The 23,303-nt window shown below is 47.7% G+C and overlaps 1 protein-coding gene across 1 annotated transcript in view; it reads left to right on the forward strand.

Moving 5' to 3' along the window:
• Window positions 1-23,303, forward strand: part of bahcc1b (BAH domain and coiled-coil containing 1b) — a 42,499-nt gene that overhangs the window by 15,669 nt on the left and 3,527 nt on the right. The window contains exons 2-22 of the mRNA XM_068754405.1: window positions 772-909; window positions 4,471-4,581; window positions 4,760-6,757; window positions 7,178-7,289; window positions 7,843-8,036; window positions 8,279-8,419; window positions 9,436-9,620; window positions 9,869-10,250; window positions 11,111-12,058; window positions 14,512-14,678; window positions 15,637-15,773; window positions 16,058-16,162; window positions 18,048-18,126; window positions 18,290-18,467; window positions 18,590-18,721; window positions 19,280-19,288; window positions 19,846-20,034; window positions 20,376-20,626; window positions 21,998-22,175; window positions 22,636-22,753; window positions 23,182-23,257. Coding sequence (XP_068610506.1) covers window positions 772-909; window positions 4,471-4,581; window positions 4,760-6,757; window positions 7,178-7,289; window positions 7,843-8,036; window positions 8,279-8,419; window positions 9,436-9,620; window positions 9,869-10,250; window positions 11,111-12,058; window positions 14,512-14,678; window positions 15,637-15,773; window positions 16,058-16,162; window positions 18,048-18,126; window positions 18,290-18,467; window positions 18,590-18,721; window positions 19,280-19,288; window positions 19,846-20,034; window positions 20,376-20,626; window positions 21,998-22,175; window positions 22,636-22,753; window positions 23,182-23,257 — 5,828 coding nt within the window. The remainder of the gene's footprint in view (window positions 1-771; window positions 910-4,470; window positions 4,582-4,759; window positions 6,758-7,177; window positions 7,290-7,842; window positions 8,037-8,278; window positions 8,420-9,435; window positions 9,621-9,868; window positions 10,251-11,110; window positions 12,059-14,511; window positions 14,679-15,636; window positions 15,774-16,057; window positions 16,163-18,047; window positions 18,127-18,289; window positions 18,468-18,589; window positions 18,722-19,279; window positions 19,289-19,845; window positions 20,035-20,375; window positions 20,627-21,997; window positions 22,176-22,635; window positions 22,754-23,181; window positions 23,258-23,303) is intronic.

The raw sequence follows: 23,303 nt of genomic DNA on the forward strand, positions 1-23,303 counted from the left end.
GTAATTGTCTGCGATGCGAAGCAGCGTTTATGGGTAACGACCCAGCCCCCCCCCCCCCCTCTCTCTCTCTCTCTTTTTCTCTCTCTCCCTCCCTTCACCCAGTGACTAATTACCTGACTCCCAGTGGATTTGTTTCCTCCTTCCCCTACAACTGCTTGGGTTGTTCCACTAAATGAGAGCGTGCTGATAAGTGGAGATGCATTCAAACAGAGCAAAGCTAAACCGAGCCGGTTCACTTTCAGACTGCTGAAAGGGTAGAAACTGAAACGAGTCGGAACGTCGGCTCATCTCGGAAGTTCAAGAAGGGTTTCTCCTGAATCCGAGCGTTATCCCTGAGTCTGATTGGTTAACTTTGTATTGAGAATTAACCAATTGCAATTAGAAATGAGGAGACATGCTTCGTTTTCCTGTCCCTTTTCCTCTGCACTGACAGCGATCGTTGCCGACTGGATGTAACATCTGCTGTAATTTGCTGCTCGGTTTCTTGTACAGTATGTGCGTCACATGTTGGGAGGAAAACAATGATCAGAATTGGAACACTTCCTCGCTGTGGTGAATGTAGCCTATAGACCGGGTCACAACATACCCTCTTCACAGATTACTTGGTAATATTAATACCATCTGTTGTTAGTGACATTTAAATAATAACACCTGATGATGATGCTAAACATTTCATATTTGTATAAAGTGTATTGAATGTCGGCCACCGCTCACATATGTATAGAAACAAATGGAAATCCCGTCTTAACGTTTGGCCTCCGTGTCGTTCAGGTGCTTCCTTCATGGGTTCCTTCCTGGCCAGCAGTACCCCTCACCCCTCAGGACCTGCTGCATCCCCCTCTTCCCCCTCCTACAGGGCTGGACCCCATTCGAGGGCTTCCCCTATCTGGTTCCCGCATTCACACGAAGGTAAGACACACGCGTGCGGGATGCAGCCCAGAGTGCTTGGAGTCTCTGGTTAATCCAGCTTCTTGCTTTTGGGATTAGATCGAGATGGAGCCATTAAGTGGTTTAACCAACACTGATCTGAGGCCGAACACACGCAGCAGTGATGCCCCAGATGATGCTACTTATAACAGCACACGCACACACACACACACACACACACAACTCTCTTCTGCCTCTGTATGTCAGCAGGCACATGGCTTAGTATTTGTGGCTGCTTTCTAGTTGAGAGCTCAAACACCGTGACGCTTTCAAAACTGCTGCAAAACCAAAACCTTCTTCTTTTTATAACCCATAAACACAAAAACAAACTGCTTCATGCAGAAATAAAATACCACACACACACACACACACAAACACACAGACACACACACTATCCGAACCTGAAGTAGTTCAGGAGCTTCAGACTCCTTCCATCTACTCCTCTCCTTTCATTCAATCGTCTCTCAGCCCCCTACTGTCTTTTAGGGATGAGTTTTAAGTTTCATGAGCTCCTGCGGTGCCCCCCCCCCCACACACACACAGAGAACCATACCCCTATCTACACAATCCTCTCCCTCCCCCTGTGACCACAGCCCCACCATCAGGGCCCCTTCTGTGCTAACCAACCTCCAACGGCCCCTTCCTGATCAGAAACACACAATAATGACATCTGCATGTAGCACATCCTCTTTTGACTGTTAACCGTTTGTGGTAGAGAGCGAGCTCAGCTTAGTTATCTGTGCCGTTCAGGTACGCTCGGAAATAACAGATAACTCCTTCCGCCATTAACTGAAAACGGTCAAAATCCGAATTTCACGTTTCACCAGTTTCTCACAAAATAGCGCCTAGCGGGGAGGAACATTGTTGTTGTTGTTGTTGTTGTTGTGAATGATGCTGTTTAACCAGTTCCAGGCAGGAAACCATTCACAATGATGTGATTTCAATCAGGTCACCCAGTTGACCAAAGACTGTCACAGATATTTCATATAAGTGTTTTGGAACTTTGTTAACTTGTGGAAAAAGTGTATAATATGGGATATTTAATTACTTTGTACCAGAAGGCAATTAAGTCTTTTTCTGCTATTTATGAACCTGTTTTCAGTTCCATTCTTGGGTTTTAATCTGCCTCATCCTGTTAGAAAAAAGGTCCACACATCACGGTTTCATCCTGGCAACACGCTGACTCCCACATGTGGAGGGGACGGGACACTTCCTCACTGTAGGCCAAAGTTGTGATCTTGTAAAACACCTAAAGAGCTTTATTAAGAAATGTCTCCTGATGCAGCGTCAGGGTTAGAGAGGAGTCAGCAGGTTGCTTTTTGGAGGAAAAGATGCAGCAGCTTGGTCCTGAAACTGAGCATCAGATTCATAGAAGGAACTGGATTCAAGATTTCAGTGTGAACAGAAGAGTGAATCAGTGGTGAAAAGAGAGCAAGTGTGTGTGTGTGTGCGTGTGTGATTGCGTGCACCTATGAGACAGATTTTGTGTCTGTGGGGTTTGATGTCTGAACACACACCTACACACACACACACACACACACACACAATGATTGTTTTTCAGAATTGAAGCCAGGGAGCTCTAGTAGGCGGTCTGCCAGCTGGCCGCGCTCCAGAGAGTGGAGCATAGCCAGAGACGAAACCTGTTCCACACACACACACACACACGCCTAGTCACAGATGAGAGATATTCACAGTTGTTTAAAAAAAACAATAGTTTCACACAGATACACGTACATCTTTCTTTCTTTCTCACCTGTCCTCCACTTTATTATCCTCTGTTTTGTGTTTCCTTTTCCTCTTCCATCTCATCCATCTCAAAGCGCTCCACTTCCTCCTTCATCATCTAACCCCCCCCCCCCCCCCCACACACACACACACAAACACCGCAGGCATTAAAAGGTCATTTGTATAAAGAGGAAAGGATTAGTTAGAGTGATTTCACACAGAACCGATTGGGAGCTTTACGTATTGACAGCCATGGAAGATTCTTCAACTTTTAAACTTTTTTAACCTCCCCAGATATATCCATTATAAACGGTGACGGTAGAAGAATTTGTGATAAATTACCTAGTCCAAAAAAGCACGGTAGTCAAAGTGGAGGCAGGGGTGTATTCTGTCACCTCCGGTAGGCCGTTAAATTATTTGTAATTTCATTTTGTCAAGTCAAGATTAGTCACTTCTTGCTTGGATCATGGAGACACTTCCCCTGATGACCTCCAGGTGTCCGTATCTATAAAATCACACAAAATAAATGCAGCGCACTGAAAAGAGTCTCGTCTATAAAATTGAGCATGAATGAGCCTTTTGTCTCTTTACATCTTTCATTCAACCACCAAAGTCCACAACCCTTTTTTTCCCTCAGCATTACCCATCTTTATTCCCCTCTTCTTTTTCATCTGTCCTCCCTCCCCCCCCCCCCCCCCCCCCCTCTCAAGTTGTATCACTCACCATTACCCGGGGATTGGCATTAGATGGCTGATAGAGCCTTTTGGCTAATTGTTGCCATTTCGATTCACTGGTTCAACCAGTCAGACACACACACACACACACACACACAAACTGTACACAGTCATGCATTTACATTACAGCAGAAACACACAGACACACACAAACAGGGAGCGGTGAGGGGGCGTTGGTGGTTTTGCAGTGCGACTCAGGAATGCGTAGGATGAGTTTTTATGGAGTGCTGTTTACTTTGGCCACCACCGTTAAACTTTTAACGGCTGCCAATTAACAGGCCGGCAAGGACACTGTGGGGCATGAAACCAGCTGCTGTAGATCACACACACACACCACACACGCACACACACACACACACACACACACACACACACACACACACACACAAACACACACGCTATTTAAGTCTCTCGCCCTTATGATATGAGCTTGTGTGCCTCCTGTGCACAAAATATATGCTTGTGTACTTGTCTATGTGTGAGGGCCTGTAGCGATTCCCCCCCCCCATATACCCCCACTCAGCCACCATACACAACACACACACACTGACCCTCACCCAGTAATCCCTATCAACAACACCCAACCAATAAGATCTCCTCTATCCTCCAGTACAGTTCAACGTCCTTGAAGACAAGGAACAGAATGGAACGACCATTCACCTCCCAGCGACCTCCATGGGAGGCTTGTGTGTGTGTGTGTGTGTGTGTGTGTGCGTGTGTGTGTGTGTGTCTGTGTGTTAAGAAGGGAGCTGTGATGCATCCCACTATTTGTCTTAGCTTTGGGAAAAAAATGTGCTTTATTGAAACAAAAATTCCACCCAGTTAAATGCTGCAAACATTCGGCAGTAACTGTCAGCGGTGGTTTTTGTCACCGCTTTGTCCACTGTAAATAATGTCAACCCGCCTGCTTGTTTGAGAAAAAGTGCATTTATGGCGAAAGTCGCCCTGACTGGCCACATTTTTTCTGTGTTTGGCCCCATTTCATGATAGATTTTAGAGATAAACTGTTTGTTTGGAGGGCTGCTGAATGTCAGTGCTGGGGAGAAACATCACTTCTGTCTCCCCCCCTCCCTCTCTCTGATAGGGTACCCCGGCTATTCAGGAAGTCTTGCTTCTCCTTTTCTCCCCATGAGTCCTCTCGACCACCATTGCAATGGCCTTTATGGACAGCACCGCTTCTATGATTCTCAAAAAGGTAGGTGTTGGTCTCTGTATTGAAATCGCCTAAACTGCTGACTCAGAATTCACCACAGGAGCAACAACAGCTGCTACATTTCGGGTTTTGCTCTTCAAATTGACAATATTTCTTTCCTATTTCTCTGGCTATCAGATAAAATACATTCTAACAGTGTGATTTTCTCATCTCCTTCCAGATCACTTCTTCCTGAGAGGTCTTCCTCCCCAGCCCTCTCTACTCTCCACCACCCACAGCCTTCCTCCACTCTCCAGGTCTGCTCCAGGCCACCCACTTGGCTCTTGCAGCAGAGAGACAGACAATGGGGGAGGAGTTGGGAAGAGCACAAAGGAAGCCGGCGAGAAAGGTGTTTCATCGGTGTCGAAAATCAGGGAGCGATCGAGCAGCAAAGAGCGACACCAAGAGAGCAAAGACAAACGGCATCCGCTTCATCAGCATCATCCACATCATCCACATCAGATGAACTCCGGCACCATTCCGTCCAGTCACCAGAGCCAAGCTTACCCGCTCCCCCACTCTGCGCTCCTTCCTCACCTCGCAGCACACGGCAGGCAGGAGGACCACAGACACTCTGTGGAGCGGCACAAGGAGGGCAGAGACAGTGATTCGGGCAGTCTGGAGACAAAACATATGAGTGCCTGTAAATTATCAAGCATGACAGTGGCAGAAAGCGCAACTGGAGAAAAGGGGCTCAGCCTGAGTAGCTGCAGCGGTGGTGGGAGAAGGTGCCTCAAGGATGGACCCATCAATGGGGAGATGAAGATCAGCGAATCTTCGGCCTCTTTGAATGAATGTATGACGAGAGGTGCGGCTGCAGGGACAGCCATCTTGGCACCTCCGACCCCCCACTCCTCCTACTCTATGCCTCCTCCTCCCCCTCACGCGTTGCACATGGGCTCCACCATGGCGGGAGGGTGGCTACACCATACACACCACCATCCGCATCCTGAGTTTTACTGTCCCCCGGCCCCTCTTACCCTGACACCCCCAAGAGAGCCAGAATCCATTCACGGAGGGGCTGGTAGGGAGGCAAAAGTCAGTGCCCCAACTTATGTGCCCTCAACTGGGCCACCGGGTGACCTGGCGATCACTGACTGTCGCGGGGCAGGAGGAGGTGGGAGAAAGGGAGAGGACAAGAGCGGAGAAGGATCTTATGAAAGTCCCTCTCATCATCTCGGCCGTCTCAGTAGTTGCCAGAGGAAGGACAGATCCCAGCCGCACCAGCAGCAGCTGGGATATGGAAAGGGCGACAAAACTCCGGACTGGAGCCACCATGTGCAGCACTTGCACAAGCCGAGCTCCGTGGTGAGCGCTCAGCCTCCGGAGCTGAGGTCCTGCAGCCTCGATGCATCTTCAACCTGCAGAGATGCAGAAGTTGTGGACGACGTTTACCGTCCCGCACTAGAGACCCAGGTGACACATCCTGGCGCTCGACAGGGGACATCCAGGAATGGTCCAGACACAAGCACTCCCCCCTTCAGGGACTGTACCCAGACCGGTCATCACTCTGCTGGGAAGACGGGGTCAGGGTCTCATGGGGAGGGACAAAAAGTTGCAAGGATACGGCATCAGCAGCACCACAGTCACGGCGCAAGTGCGGAAGACAGGGGAAGCAACGCAAGTCAGACAGCACCTTCTTGGGGGGCTCGAGGAAGCTCCCAAGAGGACCAGAGAAGAGGCTCCCATCATGCATCAGCTGGAAATTGTGAAGGAAAGGGGATCAGCAACAGAGCTCCGAGCGGTGACCCCCACCAGCCTCATTCTCAGCCGCCTCCACCTCTATCCTGCTCCTCATTGCACGCCGCTGAGGGTGAGGGCAATGCCATGAAGAACCTAATGAACTACAGCTCCCAGCAACCCTTGCTGCTACCGCAGCGGGGGCCCTTCGGAGGTCTCGGCTGCCTCAAGCAGGGTGGAGAGAGATCAGAGAAGGGAGGAGCCAAAAGCAGCACATCCACGCAAGACACTCCCAAACAATCTCTACCTCCTCGCCGAGCTTCAACGAATGAAGGCGAGAGGAGTGACAGAGGTGGGAAGGAAGCAGGGGAGGCAGGGGAGGGGGAGGTACGGCAGCCTCCAGTGGGGATTGCGGTTGCTGTAGCCAGACCGCCCCACCGTTCCCCAGACAACACCCCTGGACACAGCAGGCAGGGCAGGGTGCTGCCCGGCATGAAAGGTCAGATCATTTACGCTCCGAGCAGGGAAAGTCGCTTAATGATGTTTCTGTGCGCTGTATTAAGTGGAGAATCCGCAAGTGAGCAGCCATCACTAGCTGATGATGTTCAGCATGCATGTTCCTTTTGGGCAGGCATTTTCACAGGCCCCCTGGAAAATATAAAATATTCATTTAAGCTATAAATATGAGAGGCATATCTTTAATGCGTATTTGGACCATCTTCATATGACTTTGTGTGCAGAAGTATCGGCAAGTAAAAATTCCTTCTAAGAAATAACGTTCAAAGATGTGACGATCACAGTGCTTTGTGTTTTCACTACAGGTGGTTTAAACAATGTCACGTAAGAATAGGTTTGTTTGCTTGTTTGTTTGTTTGTTTGTTTGTTTGTTGTAAACATGTGTCATTGATTTGTGATTCAGGACTGTCGCGTCCCGTGTATCCTCTCGGTCGGGAGGCAGAGGAGAGGAAGAGGATGACAGAAGAACAGATCAGCCTTCATCACCTGGACAGAGATCGAGAGATGATCATCAGGTACACACACACACACACACACACACACACACACACACACACACACTCACACACACACGTACATGAAGGAAAGCATTTTTCATTGATCCTCTCATCTGATAAGCTGCACTTCTTTCATTCTCTTGGCTTCTCTCTCTTTGCTTCTCCTTTCTCTCATCCCCTCACTCCATTTACTCTTCTCGCCCTTTGATGTGGTGTTTCTGTACTCCCTCGCTCTCTCCCCTCCTCTGTCTCTCTTTCTCTCTAAGATGAGATGTGGTGCATTAATGTTATGGGGACTAATACGGATGTCTCTGAAGTATCAGGCTCTTATTATCTAGTCATATTAAGGGAAGAAAACACACAATGAGAACTCGTAGACCAGGATGAGGATGATGGCTGTTACTTGTTGCCGGCATATTTCCTTTTCCTGATGTTTGTAATGGTTGTCGTGGTAATGAAGATGACAAGGATGAAGATAATGATCATAATAACATTGATGATGATTATGGTGACAATACAAGGGGTGTAATGAAGGTAATGAGAAAGTTCACGACGCCATTCACCACAACAGGGACAACAAGGACCGAGTCGAGTTCGCCAGGATCCACCCTTCCAGTAGTTGCCATGGTGACCTGACCTCTCACCTCTTGGTTCCTGGAGGAGTCAGTCAGTTGGGGGTGGACCCCGCTGCACATGCTCACCCGGCTCATCACCACTGGATGCAAAGAACAGGAAGTCCCTCCCTCTGGATGGGACATTCATACAGTGAGTAGCGCGGAACGGCAGTCTTGTGATGCTTCTATGATCAGCAGGGAGAATGTTTAAACATCAGAGGCTAAATGTAAAGTATGTTTAAAAAAAAAAGGTTTTATGGACTGTTGCGTTGCACCAGTCTGGCACATCTCAAAATGTACCCATTAAGTGCAACCCTATATTTTTGGAGTAGTAAAATAGGTATGTTAATGTTGCTCTCGTTTGACTGTGTTATTTAAATATCTTTAATCCAGGTTTAAGCCACCTGGGAATGAGTCCAAGCTTCCCACCGGGGCTTCCCAGCCCGTTGCAGCCTGTCTTAGGGTCACTCACCCAAGACCCCAACTCCCCACTGGTGGTTCTTCCATCGGAGCCCGGGCCTCATCATCACCTCGGTACACTGACCATCTCATTTTGTACGATCGGAGCTGGTAACATTTCCATCCCAGAGTTTTAGTATCATTGGCTAATCATAATATAATGCTCAACTAAGTCCCTCTGTCAGTGGCACCATGTTTTATAGCTTTGTTAATGGGAGCAGCCCCCCCCCCCCCCCCCCAGCTCCCCCCGCACGTAGCCAGCACTCTACAAACCATTTTAACTGGCATTCATCTCTTTTGTGTTGAAGCACTACCATGTTAGTGCTAGAATTTGCGCCTGTAGGTGAGTGTCTGAATGAATAAAGTTGTGTTCATGTCTGGAAAATATTGGATAATACTGGAGATATTGCTGAGTGTTAAGGGTTGTGTTGTCCTCATAAGCCAAAGCTAGGAAGAGAAAAGTGTGTGCGTGTGTGTGTGTGCATGTGTGTGTCAATGCTGCTTTGCAAACAGGCTGTGAAATTTAATTATCTCCCGCCTCCTTTGCTTCGCTCCGTGGGAGTTCCTGCAGAGAGGGGAAGTGCATCCACTGAACCCTTCCCCTGGGAAACATTAGCCCACTCAGGCTAATCTCACAGAACAAAGGTTCCCAGCGACAAGGCAGCCAAGGAGGGATGTGTGTGTGTGTGTGTGTGTGTGTGTGTGTGTGTGTGTGTGCACTCACATGTGTTTGAATGAATGCATTCATATGTGGTGAGTGTGGTTTCCTTTCACTGGAAAATAAAATATAGTAAGCATAAGAAGATGAATGGAGGCATTCATCACGCAGGATTTATCGATTGTCTCTGATGCCATCGTGTGTTTCGTACAGATCGCTCTTGTTACTCGTTCAGCTAAAGCGTTTGAATTTTTCTGCAATCCTTTATGTTCAAAAAGGCAATCCAAGAGTCCATTGGCGGTTTCTCTTTAAGACTTTCCTGGCTTTCTTCTCATTTATTCAAAACTTCAGCGGTGTGAATCGAAGAATAGGAATGTCTTAATAAATAAAATAAAAATAAATTCTCATCTGTTTCTTTGCCTTTCTCCTCTAGATGTTCTGGAGCCATCAGGTCTGTGGCCTCCTGTATATGGAGCTAGAGGTCCTCCTCACCTTCAGCATCACCCCATCTACTCCCGCTCCTCGTTCCTACGGCAACAGGACCTGTATGCACTGCAGCATCAGCACCAGCAGCAGCAGCGAGCCATGGAGCACATGCAGCGCCACTCCTTAGGACAGGTATTTTGAATGCAGCCCATATATTCATTTAAAAACTGAAGTCAAGTGAGAATTAGGAGTTGTAGGAGTTGTGAACAAAATGCCATTTGCGGATTCACATGCAACACTGCTAGATATTTGTTTCAAGATGTCTCGTCATGGATAACCTGATTACTCAAAATAATGCAAAATCATATGCAAAATCACATCAAGCAAATTATTTGAGCAGCCAATGACTTCCTGTACAATAATTTCTTACTCTTTCACAGAGAAAGCACGAGGAGCAAGCAGTCACTGTCGAAGACTCTCCTCATAATTCTGCCAGGATTTCCTTCTCATCTTCATCGTCTTCAACATCGACTAACTCCTCTCATGTGGCCAAACCCTTCTCGCACACACCTCCTCCTCCGAAGACACCCACACTGTCTCCAGGGATGTGTCCCAGCACCCGCCAGTCTCTGTGCTACCACTCCCCATCCAGGCGGCCACACACGGTCAACCCGCTGAATCCTGCGCCAAGCCCGGCAGCAGCGGCGCCCCGCTCCCCGGCGCTCAGCCCTGCTCCTTCACATCTCTCCAAGGGGCTGGAGAGGGGCAGTGACAGAGGAGAGGGGCAACCACCTCAGGACTACCCACAATCCCTAGAACCAGGTGAGTCTATAATGAATGGATTCAAAGAAAAGAACCAGAGAGGAAGAGAGAGACAAGAGAAAAGCAAAAAGGAAAGAGGTGGCGCTTTCTACTGCAGAACTGAATCACAGACCTTTGAAGTATGGTAGTCTTTTGATTTGTTTGATTTGACAGAAACTGTTTTATTCACAGCTGATCCCTTGCTTCGTCTGTCCTTGAGTGTGTTTTTTCCTTTTTTTTTTCCTGCGCAAACTAAATAGGGACAGCGGCCAGTTCAGCCATTAAGGTCAAAGAGAGCATATGGTCACTCAGTGTGTGTGTGTGTGTGTGTGTGTGTGTGTGTGTGACCTGCCAGCATGCTTGTGTGTCCGAGCTGCATGTGTGTCACTAGAGGAAGGTCAGTGAAATGTACAGATAGAACCTCCTTATCCTTCAGGGGTCCTTGAGAAGCACAGGCAGAAGGACACGCGTTCATCTGACTGTATTGTCAAGGGGGGGGGGGGGGACACCATCAATAGGAAGAGTGCATGGGTGACAGGGCTTGTACTGAAATCACAGGCAAACAGCAGGCTGTCATCAATATCCCACGTAGGTCTATACACACACACACACACACACTCGGACAGCGCACATAAGTGTACAATTGCACACATGTGCCCACACACTGGCTGTGTTTTAGCACCCTGCTGTCAGTGTATCATGCCAACTGTAATCACGCGTTTCATCCTGTCTGCCTGAACAAAATGGCAACGCATTTCCAAGGGACAGGGCGAGCCTTCAAGACAGCAGAGATTTGATATTTTCTGTACATGCTTGTAAATAAAAATAACCGTAAACAGGCTCGTATGTCTCTTATGTTTGCCTTCTTTTCTGTCCTCCAGACCTGCCACCTGTTTACACCTACTCTCCGATCACCATTTGTTACAAGGCCGGTCCCTCGCCTCCCGAGGCACGACTGGCAGAGCAAGCCACAGTGGAAGAAGAGCCAGCGCAGCCTGATTCCAAGTCCCTCCCACACCCATGCCGCATCCTGCCTCTCACTGAAGAAGACAAGCGAAGGGAGGAAGACGATGGGAGAGATTGTGAAGTGGCAGTGTCAAAGAACAAAGTCGTGGCAGAGGAGAAGGCTGAAAAGAGGATAAGAGTGAAACGGTGCTCCATCCCCGAGTCTGAGACCAAGATTTCTGGATTTCCGCCATGCCCTTCCCCAACTCTGGTTCTAGATTCAGACTGCCAGGCCATGGCCACGGGCAGAGCCCAGAAAGCAGAGCTCCCGCTGGTTTGCCTGGGCCTGAAGGCCAGCCTGGAGGAGCCCCAACAATCCAAAGAGCAAATGCCTGAAAGGGAACATGAAACCGAGGACATGGAAGAAGACGAGGACATCGGGCCCGAAATGAGAGAATGTACGGACACTGTGCCTGCGGAGCCTGGCGAGGTGGAGAAGGAGGAGATGGAAAAGGATGAGGATGAAGATGAAGAGAATGTCGAGGTTGTTGAGGATGATGAGGAAATGGAAGGGAGCGGGACGAGTCGGGGCCATAACTCGGTGCAACGCTCGTGCCACTCTCCTGCTCCTGCTCCTGCTCCTTGTCCGTCCACTGACTCCCTCCTCCCTCCAACATCGAATACAGTGGCTCAGCTCCAAGGGGCCTACATGTGGAGCCTGGAACTCCTCATCGCTGCAGCTCTGTGTGCCACCAGAGATGCCTTACACCCACCTGCACCCGCAGTCCAGGCACCAGGCCCCACGCCCCACCATGGGATTGAGATTCTGGGAGAACTTGCAGAGCTGGAGATCCAGCAGAGGAGCAGGGAGAAAGACACTGAAGGCAAGTTTATTAGAAAATGCATCCTATATTCCCATGTTGTAGGCTTTGAATCTTACATAGCGGGTGTTTTCAGTCATGAGTCAATGAATCAGCTTTCATCCATCCTGTGAAATGAAAATGATTCAGGAAATCAGATCAAGGATAAAAAAAAAAGCTGTGCGTCCACTTGCACACACTCATTCTACCGTAGTGTATAACCCAATGTAGACATCTTTCTAGCCACACACGCACACACACACACACACACACACACACACACACACACACACACACACACACACGCACGCACACACACTCCAGTGTGTTCCCCAGGCTCTGGCATCTTGCTTTGCTAATTAGACCCGTTCCCTGAAAACACTTCTCCTGTAAGCGCTTCTATTTTCCTCTCGTCCCTCTGAGAGAAAGTGTTTTTATTTATGCCAGCATCTGTGTGTGTCTGTTTGCCTGTGTGTGTGTGTGTGTGTGTGTAAACTGTTAAGTAATCCCAGATGAATCCCACTCTCCTCCATCAAGGTCTATGTGCGTCTCCACCAGGATGCCCCCCCCCCCCCCTCCTAACCCCCTCCTCCTCCCTCTTTTGTCATTTCTCCATTCACCTGCTTCTTTTTCTTTCTTTATTAAACCAGCGTAATCTTGTGTGTAAATCCTGCATCTGAAAGCCTTGTTGATGGAATTAATAAGTGTAAAAACCATGAGGCGTTCTGTGTGTGTGTGTGTGTGTGTGTGTGTGTGTGTGTGTGTGTGTGCATCTGTTTACATGTGGATGCACACGGTTAGCATGTGTAATAGGTGTGAAATCAATAAGTCCTATCGTGGCGCCGTGGAAAGCGTTCTCCAAATTGAAACAGGTTTATTTAAAAGCTGCTCTGGACTCTGTGCGGAATGTTATTAATATGGCTGATAGTGTTTTTGTCCTCACGCATGTGTTGGAGAGATGAAAGCGATCCCAGACAGATGTATTTATGCTACTGCTTGACGCAGAAGGATATCTCAGCTGTTCCCTGGAGATTGCAAATGCAGATTAAGGAATCAAGTGAGACGTTCCCCTGCAGTATAAATTAGCAGCATTACACCAATTTGCAGGAAAGCAGGAGAGCTGTTTGTGTCTCGAGTCTTCCAGCCCCTCACATTTCCTTTACGTTGACGCTTCACCTCGCTGCGTCGGCTTCTAATGATGACTCGGTCTGTATTAACTGTAATGGTTTTCATTTTCCCATTCTCTATTTGCCTCCCCCCCCCCTTCATGTCCCCTGTGCTGCCTCTGATTACACCCGTCACCCCCCTTTAGGGACACAGCATGGCGTTATTACTATGCAAAGATGTGTGTGTGTGTGTGTGTGTGTGTGTGTGTGTGGTATACTGTGGGCGGAAGGTATCGATTGTGGCCAGCCTCCAGGATACGATGCTAGGCGTGGTGATGTCACCAGTGATGTCATCCTGTCAGGGTAACCAGAGCGTGCCATTGGCTCGGAGGTCTGACAGATGAGATGGTATTGACCTCTGCAGGCCGGGACAGGACAAAGCGGCATCGCTCAGTTCCTCTTCTCTCTCTCTCCCTTTCTGTCGTTCTCACACTAGTTTGTTCTTTCATTCGGGCTTTTTATTTTATCATGCTTCACAGATGAAAACTCCTTCCCTTCCTGCTCGGTTCTCTCTCCTCTGTTTACATTGTCTGTCTCCATCTCCCACTCACACGCAGGTTTAATAATGTCAGATGTCAGTGAATGGGCTTTGCAGCTCCAATGCACAGACTGAGAGCGATCCAGTGATGCCGCTCCTCTCCTCTCAGTCTCCTTTTCCTCTCTCCTCCTCTCCTCTCCTCTCCTCTCCTCTCCTGGAGGGTGAAAATTGGATTCTGTCCATGTCCATAATGAGGAGATGTAGAAGAATAAATAGATAGCTCAATAAACACTTTGCCTCTTATTGCTTCTCCTCCCCTTTACTCCACAACCCTCCCACCCTTTTCAACACGTTTCACTCCTCCTCTTCCCTCCTGGCTGTCGTTCTCCCTCTCTCCAATTCTTCCTCATACATTCATGCAGTTCCTCCCGTCTGCGCAGCTCGGAGTGAATATTGTGGGGGGCCTTGTGTGTATTCAGACTGATTGTGTTTTCTTTGCTGAGGTTGTGTGTGTGTGTGTGTGTGTGTCGTGAATATTCTGTTTCATCTGCTGGTGCCATGGCAATGACAGAGTTAATGACAGTGACAGATGTAAAGATCTTTCGGTACCGCTGGCCCTTTTAAATGCGTGTGTGTGTTTGTGTGTTCGATTAAGAGCGAATACGAGTATACATCAAATAAACGACACAGCTAATATCAGATATATCGCCGCACTTCATGCCATGGTTTCATCACCCCCCGAAATAAATCTATTCAGCACACAGGTTTTTCCATAACGCAGTGTCAGCCACTATGCGATGTAGCAATCCAAACCGAAATCCATCTCTGCGCAGGTGAGGAAATGCCGACCTTCGACCTCCACAGTCTGGCGACGTTGGCGGCCGCCCGCGCTCTGGAGACGGGGGGAGAGCTTGTAGGTCCAGGGCCGAGCCAGCACTGTCCAATCCGGAGAAGGCTGAATCTACGCAGGAAGTGCAGCTGGAGGCCTCGGCACGAACCGGTGAGGCTTTCCTGGATGAAGATTGTGTTTTTTTTTAAATCCACGCAAACATAAATCTTCCATGAACAATAGAATCACACTTCAGTTGTTCTTAACTGAACTTAGATACACATTTTTTTTCTTGAAACTGAACTGACATAAATTACAACAAAGCACCTATTGATCATCCTTGGTGTTGCAAATATGAAGATCAGAATCAATCATTTGTGCCCATATATTCCGTGTTTGTCATGCAAACACTGTGGTTTAAGCTGCCGTGAGTAACAGACACTCTCATTACCTCATCGGTAATGAAATGAACGTCGAAGGTAAAATTAAATAATCTGTCCACATCGCCTCAAAAACCACTGAAAATAATTCAGTGAAATCTTCATTTTGCTTATTTTCACATTTTAAGTTTGTTCCATTTTAGGCAATGTTCCGTCAGCTTGCTCACATTCATCTAAGATGCTCTCTCCACTTCAGCACAAAATGAGTTTTTGGGATCATCTGCGTCCTTTGATGCAAATCTATTACTTTCTTTGAATAATACAATAAATACATATCATATATTAAATGTAATTTCATTTTAGAATATGATGGAGACATATTTTTAATCTGCATTATTGTGCAATTTATGAAATGCATATTTGTAAAAAACAATTAGCCATTATTTCACTGGTATTTTATATGTAGTTTGAGCTCTGTTGAAGCCAACATGGTCTACACACAACACAAAGCTGGTCTACACACAACACGACGCTGGTCTACACACAAACATGAATCTGGTCTACACACAACATGAAGCTGGTCTACACACAACATGATGCTGGTCTACACACAACATGAAGCTGGTCTACACACAAACATCAGCAATGACCAAACTTATCATCGAGCTGTCAATGATTATCAAACTTATTTTGTGTTTAGCATTGAAACACCTCTGCTTTGTGTGTGTCTGTGTGTGTGTGTGTGCCAGGTTTGCCCAGTGAAGGGCTCCATGGAGACGATGGGGGGGGAGGAGCTGTCCATGCGTGTCCAGCTGGCTGAGCTGCAGCGCCGCTACAAAGAGAAACAGAGGGAACTGGCCAAGCTACAGAGGAAACATGACCACCAGTGAGCAGAGACAACACACGCGCGCGTGCACGCACACGCACACACACACACACATGCTCACTTTGTCTAAATTGCATTCCAACATTCACAATTTTGCTGTCATGCTGCATCATCCTGAGCTGCCTGCTCACACCTCGTGTAATTTGACCTGCATCCGATAGAAGTTAGCTCCTAATTTCTTCTGCTGTCTGGACTGCAGCATTGATCTCTCTCTCTCTCTCTCTTACGCTCTCTCTCTCTCTTCCTCCCTCCCTCACTGTCTTCCTCTTCCTCCCTCTCTGTAGGAAAGAGGAGACATCTCGTAGTCCTGCCCGACGTGGTCCCGGCCGCCCCCGCAAACGCAAGTCCACCGCAGGCCCGGCGGCTGCAGAGGGCTGCAAAAGGCTCAGGTCAGACCCCTGGTAGTGCCTCGGCTTAATCAGTGTGATTGGCAAGCCCGACTCATTCATCCTGATTTCTGTTTGTGTTTTCAGTGAAAGGCACGTTTGATTTTCAAGAAGTTCTTCAGCTGAATTGATTCAAATGCTCTATAGATAATGATTTGCTTGATTGGGCACCGGGGAGAGCCGCTCACACACATGCACACACACAAATACACACGTTTTGGGTTGTGTGATGGGCGATGTAAGACGGGTGTGATTGTAAATGAGAGAAGGCAAAGGAGACGAGGCCTTCATTAATCTTCATTAATCACTTTTAATCATATTTCTCACTTGCATTGATTATGTCCTGAGTCCTTGCAAACCTCAAGCATGCATTAATACGGCTGGACAAAGTCCTGATGTACAGTTATTACAGTGATAAACGACTCGGCACCACCCCCTCTCATTGCAACACACACACACACACATTATTGAAGATACTCAGGCATTCACACATTCCTGGAAACACACACTCACGCTGATTCAACGCTCATAATGATAAATGTGTTTTCTCATTCTGCCCCACCTCTGTTAGCGTGAGCACCCTTCGCCTTGATAAAATGATTAGAGAAACTCAAGGTTTGTCACGGTTACCGTGATTGCAAAGCGCTAATGAAAATGACAGTGGCTTTCGTGCTAACGCTCGTGCTCCACGCACACAATCGCACAAGGGCTTCTTTAATTAGCGGTCTCTGGTTCGCTACGTGCCTGAGCGGCGTTTCTGTTATTACTGACGTCGAATCATTTGTTTATGCTTCCATCTTCTGATGATTTGTTGGCCGAGAGAGAATGAGAGGGGGAGAGGAACAGTCTGCACTCTCAACGATACACTAAAGGGCCAAATGTATCTGGATAAAAGAAATGAAATACTGCTTTTACAGCTTTCTAGGATTCAGATGCTGTAACACGTTGGGGCGTCAAATTCAGTCATATTTAAAATGGTGTGAAACTTGATGGGAAGTTCAAGCCCTTAGTTTCTACAACCTGCTCGTCCTGCTTCAGAATTCATCCGATTGTAATTACGGCATCTGAAAGGTGTGAGAAATGCGGCTTCAGACGCCGTTTCATCATTAGGAGACCGTATTAACGCCTTCGGGCCTGACTGGCAGCAGCAATAGACGGATTTGGTCTGTGTGGATGGGTAAATAGATCATTCAGATTTTTGTCCAGATATTTTTATAGGTTACCTTCTCCTCTCTTCTCTCCTGGGAGCGGAGATGCTGAGAGCTAAACCATCCCCCGTGTGGGAACATGAGATTCACCTGCCTCAAACGGCAGCTGCTATCAGAGCACGCGCGCACGTGTGGGTGTGTGTGTGTGTGTGCGTGCGTGCGTGCTGGTTGCTTGTGGTATGAGAGAGCATGCATACAATGAAGGAATGAGAGAGAGAGAGAGAGAGCGAGAGAGAGAGAGTATTGTTCAATAGAGGTTAGTGTTTATCGATTGAGCCCTGAAGCTCCGGTCAGCGGACAGACTCCCCCGAGACTTCTTCTTCTTCTTCTTCTTCTTTCCTCTCCCCACGCAACCATTCTCCTCCCTCCCCTGCCTCTTCCTCTCTCTCCTTCGCGCTGGATATTTCTTTCATGTGGTGACTTTCATATTCACATGGCTGCTGAATATTCCTGTGTTCTCCATCAAACCGAGCAGACGGTCGGCCGAACCTGCCTCTGAGGTTATCAAAGTTATGAGACGGAGAAGAGCAGTGAGGAGAGAAAGAGACGTCGGACGAATGAAACGAGAAAGAGGAGTGCAGAGAGGCAGCTTTGCAGAGAACATCATCCTTTTTTATTGGATTTATTCTGAGATCTAGCTGATATGGTAAATCTTCGTTCTTTTGTCTTCTGTCCATCAGGACTGGGCTGAATTTATTGCAAGAAAAAGCCCGGAAGAAAATGTCCAATCACGGCTTCAGCAGCCTCGACGCCGCACAGGTCGGTCCCTCTGCGGTCTCTCCTCCGTCGTCCACACACACACACACACACACACACTAACTGTGACAACCACTTCCTGTTGCATTAATGTTTGTCACTTTTCAGTGTATTTTAATGAGTAGAAAAACGTGAGTCAAGACTTACTTCCACTCTCCGTCATCAGATGAAAGCTCGCTGTAAGCACAGAGGTGCCCTGAATTCCAGGCTGGCCAGGCGAGTGAACCACCTGAAGCAGAAGGTCGTGTCCCCGTGCGCCGCGCCATCGCCGTGCACACTGCACTGCAAGGGCCCGCCTGGAGAGGAGGAAGCCTCCAAGAATCACTTCAGGCAAGGAAGGAAAGGTGGGTGCAGAGGGAGCTTATCAAATCACATTTAATAGCTTCCTTAAACTAAAAGAAAATGTACAAAATAAAAAAAAATAAAAAAAGCATACGACCCTGCATTGTTGCCTGTTATCCATCAGACTTGCAGCAGCATTGGGGAGCTGTTCAACCTGCAAAGAGGAAGAGAGGCCGAAAACCCAAAGTACTGATGGGAGTCAACCCAAACAGACCCCCCCACAAGGAAAACAGCGACAGCGAGAGCTCAGAGCACGGTGAGTCACAGTTAGAGTCACGGACAAGGATCGCCTCTGTCTGGTGCGTCCTCCAGTCAACCAGGGGTCCCGTCATCACAGCAACGCCATGGAAACGCTTATTTTGTACGTAAAACTCAGTCCTGTTAAGAGACGGTTTGCAATTCGGCTCCAAAACGCTCATGCGATTTGCAACGCGTGTGAGTCGAGCTGATTCGGCCGACAGCTCAAAGAGCATCAACCAGTCATTGGGACATTTCTCTGTGAGAGTATGTCTGTTTGTGTTTTTGTGTGTGTGAGAGAGTGAGACGCCTTCATCTGGGGGGGGGTGGGGGGGGGGGGTCCTCCCATTTCCCATCTCGTCTGTCAAACCGTTAAAACCATTAACAACTTGCCACAGGCATGCAACACAGCCACCCCTGCCCTCAACACCATACGGTAACATGAGCCCACACCGGCCTCGGTGAGAATGTCACACCCCCCCGGCCCACCTCTCGCCAAAAGGCCAAAACCTTGGAGGCTTAAGTTGAGGAGACATGATGATGATTCTCCCGACTTTTAATGACTGCCTCATGGGAGAAAGCAGCCGTATGTACAGTAATACTACTACAATGTGGCCGACCTTTATGGCATCGAGACCAGGGCGAAGTAGTGCTCGTGTGTGTGTGTGTGTGTGTGTGTGTGTGTGTGTGAGTGTGTGTGTGTGACTGTGTGAGGCAAAGTGTTGACGAGAATGCCGTGCAAGTGACAAGTGTATCACAGATCTGTCGACACGACCCCCACAGTCAGTTCCACACAACTGCCAATGACAATCTGTGCATGTGTGCGTGTGTGTGTGTGTGTGTGTGTGTGTGTTGTGTGCATGGAAGCAGGGCTACATGCGTCAGCGTTTGCGTTACAACGTCATAGTTAAAGAAGTCGTCATTCTGCAACAATTAAGACTAAGATTGATTAACAAACGGTGGCATTTCTTCTCTAACTTTTGAATTCAAACTGATGTAAGTTCAACCACAAGCTTGTGATCTGGACTGTAGGAGTACGAAGCGCTGCTGTCAATGCACCTCATCAAGCATTGCACCGGCTTTAGCTAACAGTGGCTCATTTGAAGCCTTCCTCCTGATCCTATTGATGATGTGATTCCACAGAGGAGGAGGAGGAGGAGGAGGAGGAGGAGGAGGGCAGCTACGACAGCGACGATGGCGCTGGTGACATCAAGATTAGCTCATCCTGTAAAGAAGCTCCTGCAAACCCTGCAGGGATTGCTCATTTTTCATGTCAGTCCTCTAAGCCACAGTCAAGCCAGAGAACCAAGAGTAAGAGGCCAGGGCCTCCAGGTGAGACCTTTACACGCCTTTATTTATTTCATTTATGCTGCTTCCATGTGAAAACCTTTTATTCTACGGCTGCTTTTCACCGAGCACGATGTAAAGGGTAAAGAGAAAAGTAAAAAAAATTAAACATTTATAGTCATGCAGCTAAAAAAACAAGGCCGATTTCATGTTTCTAAATCAAATTGTGTTTTAGTACTGGCGATGTAATCACCTGGCAATTTTATCTTTATCAATTTTGCTTTCTAAAGTCTGTCTAAAGCTCTAAATGTCTTACCTCGTGCATATAAACAGCATCTCTGACAGTCAGATGCTGACATTTAATTTTCCATGATGTTCCCCAACAGCTTCAGGCATGGGGGGGACGTCCCACACAGATCAGAGGAGAGCGCTGAGAAGGCCAAGTCTCTCTAACACAGGCAGGGGACGTCCAGACTACCTGAGGACTAGAAGAGAGTATATGCCCGGCTGGGGTGTGCCGTCATTGGGCTGCAGCTTCGGGGACAGCCATGGGACTCACGGAGCTCTGACAGAAGCCAACCGGGTCGGCCAAGGAGTTGTGAGGAGGAACTCAGAGGGACGAGTCATTCTGGGAAAGGTAAGACATTATGAAAGTGAGAATGTCCCCTCTCTGCTGCTTCCGTTCAGAGGAACTAGACAGCAATTAAATAAAGCATTTCTGTCTCCCTGACTCCTTGTTGAACTTTTTACGACTTCTTCCGGATGATACTTGTTTATTATCTTAGATCAGTTGCCGCTCCAGGAAAATGGCTGTTACAAAACTAGTAAATTTCAAACGTCCCAGCTATTTTGTTACCTCTATTCCTTTCACATCGGTGCATGTCAGAAATGGAATTGAGAAGGGGAAGCGTGCCAACTCTAGAGGCGTGACAGGAAGGTTGTATAATATGCGTGGCAATAAATTACTGTTATTGTTTGGGGTTTAATCGCATTATGATATTAGTCAGTGAACAAAAAGGAGCATGCTGGGTTTTCTTGAAACTTACCTGACAGCGGTTCAAACAGCAGCTGACTGGGAACGCAATGCCTCGGAGGAGGTCACTCCCGGTGGTCTTCTGCTTCGTGCATGAAGGCTGACCTCAAATTCACCCTTTCATTGTTGAGGTGAGCCGCACCCCCCCCCCTCCCAAATGAGCCCCTTTGTTAATGACGTAAATATCTTGGCTCTTGTTGTATGTGTTTTGTTGCTTGCATGGGTGCTGCGCAAACACGCCGCCTGCCTGTTGTATTTGTGCAGGCAGCCGTCGCGGAGACACACACATTCAGTTTAGTGAGCAGTGCCGAGTACTTGGACAGTTCTTGAGTCATTGCAAGGGAATGTCCAAAAACACACGACTCTGAAACAGAGAAGATAAGCATATTCATTGTAATAACTCTACACACACACACACACACACAGGCTGCCAGCAGTAAAATCATCCTTGCCCTCTGGTGATGAAACTTCTGTCAATAATATATACGATCTCCTGATGTGGAAACGTCTGAAAGACAACGCGCACACACTCACACACACATTGTACTATTTTCTTTTGAATGCTTGAATACAAGCAGAAGCCTGTTGGGTGAGCTGACGTTCAATCATCACCTTCAGATAGACAAGCCTAAACCGGTCTGGAATTGCTTAGTATGGAGTTCTTGTGTGTGTGTGTGTGTGTGTGTGTGCGTGCGTGCGCGGTAATATAAGTAGGGTTCAGGCTATATATCACCATACAGTTGAAGTGCCCGTGAGCAATACATTAAAGTCCTTTCATTCTGAGAGCTGCAGCAATGGCTGTGACCTCTGACCCTTGAGTGAACTATGACAAGGGCAGAAAAGAGTTCATTGAAGTGCTTCCTTACGAGAAGCTGCAGCTCTCCCTGATGTTTTCCTCACCAGTCGTTTTTGTGTCTGGCCTGTTTACACAGCCTGGTTTCTACCTGCTGATGTCATATCCTGTTTTGTGTCCAGGCCAAGGGCCACGCTGTTAGCCGGCTCATGCAGAGCTTCGCAGCTGACGATGGCTTTCGGTTGGATGAGGAAAGCAGCTTCTCCGAGGGTGAAGAGGAGGAAGAGGAGGAAGAGGAGGAGGAAACAAAGGAGAAAATGTTAATCCACCTCCCACCCAACATGCCTTGCAGAATACCCGGTAGGCATAAACTGACATATCAATTAGAATGACACACACATACAGGTTTTAAACCCAAGCACGTCGTCGACGGGGGGCGGAGCTGCACTTTTGCTGTTTTCAAGAAAAGCCCAGAACCCAATGACTTTTATTCTACCATATTTGTTATCATATTTCATTCACATATATACAATTCAGTTTACATTTTGCAGATAGACGTTTGCAATTTCAGAATTACTAATATTTCAGTGCAACATTGGTCTATCTGCACCTTTTATGTAAAAAAAAACAAAAAAACCTGATATGTACAGCATCACTCTTGTGCGGCGACATGTGCATACTCACTTCTATGTCTTCCCCCCTGTCCCTTTATTTCACTTCACATGGCGATTATTTAACGCGCTCACAAATGATGTGTACTGTATCTCCCTCTTTATAACCCCCAACCATCCATCTTTCCACCCCACCCTGTCTCCCGCAGCCCTGCCAAACTGTGTGCTGAGTAAAGAGATGTTGGTGGACGGGCTGAAGGTCCTGATATCCAAAGAGGATGAGCTCCTGTACGCCGCCTCCGTCCAAACTCTGGACCTTCCTGACATGTAATAATGCCCTGCTTTTCCCTCTGGCGTTCCGTAGACGCAGACGCATAAAAGAAACCAGGGTTTCCCCCACAGTGTTATATAGCAGAGAAATACAGCCTCACGTAAAACATAAACCACGACAAACTGAATACTCAAACTCTGGCTGCGTAATCACCTCGGCTTCCTGGGGAAAAGCCTGGAGTTAGTGCTAAAAAGATATATTGCCTCAAAGGGTTGTCTTATTTACCAACCAGCTGAAAACTTATTTTAGAGCTTTATATGCCTGGAGAACAACAAGCCAGAGATTCCGAGCAGTCGCAGCCAGCACAGCTGCCAGAGAGAAAAATCCGAGAGCCGATTTGACTATTTTCAAAAGGAAATCAGATTCTCAACCAAGAATGTTGTTAAGATGCTAATTTTACTTATTTAAATCTTTCATCTCTTAGATTCAGTGTTGTCATCGAGGGGGAACGAGGGAACCGCCCCCGGATCTACTCCTTGGAACAGCTCCTGCAGGAAGCTGTGAGTTTCAGTCTTGATGCTCTATCGCGTCTGCCGCGTTCTGTAA

Source organism: Brachionichthys hirsutus, chromosome 21, assembly GCF_040956055.1.
Source record: "Brachionichthys hirsutus isolate HB-005 chromosome 21, CSIRO-AGI_Bhir_v1, whole genome shotgun sequence".
Classification (NCBI taxonomy): Eukaryota; Metazoa; Chordata; class Actinopteri; order Lophiiformes; family Brachionichthyidae; genus Brachionichthys; species Brachionichthys hirsutus.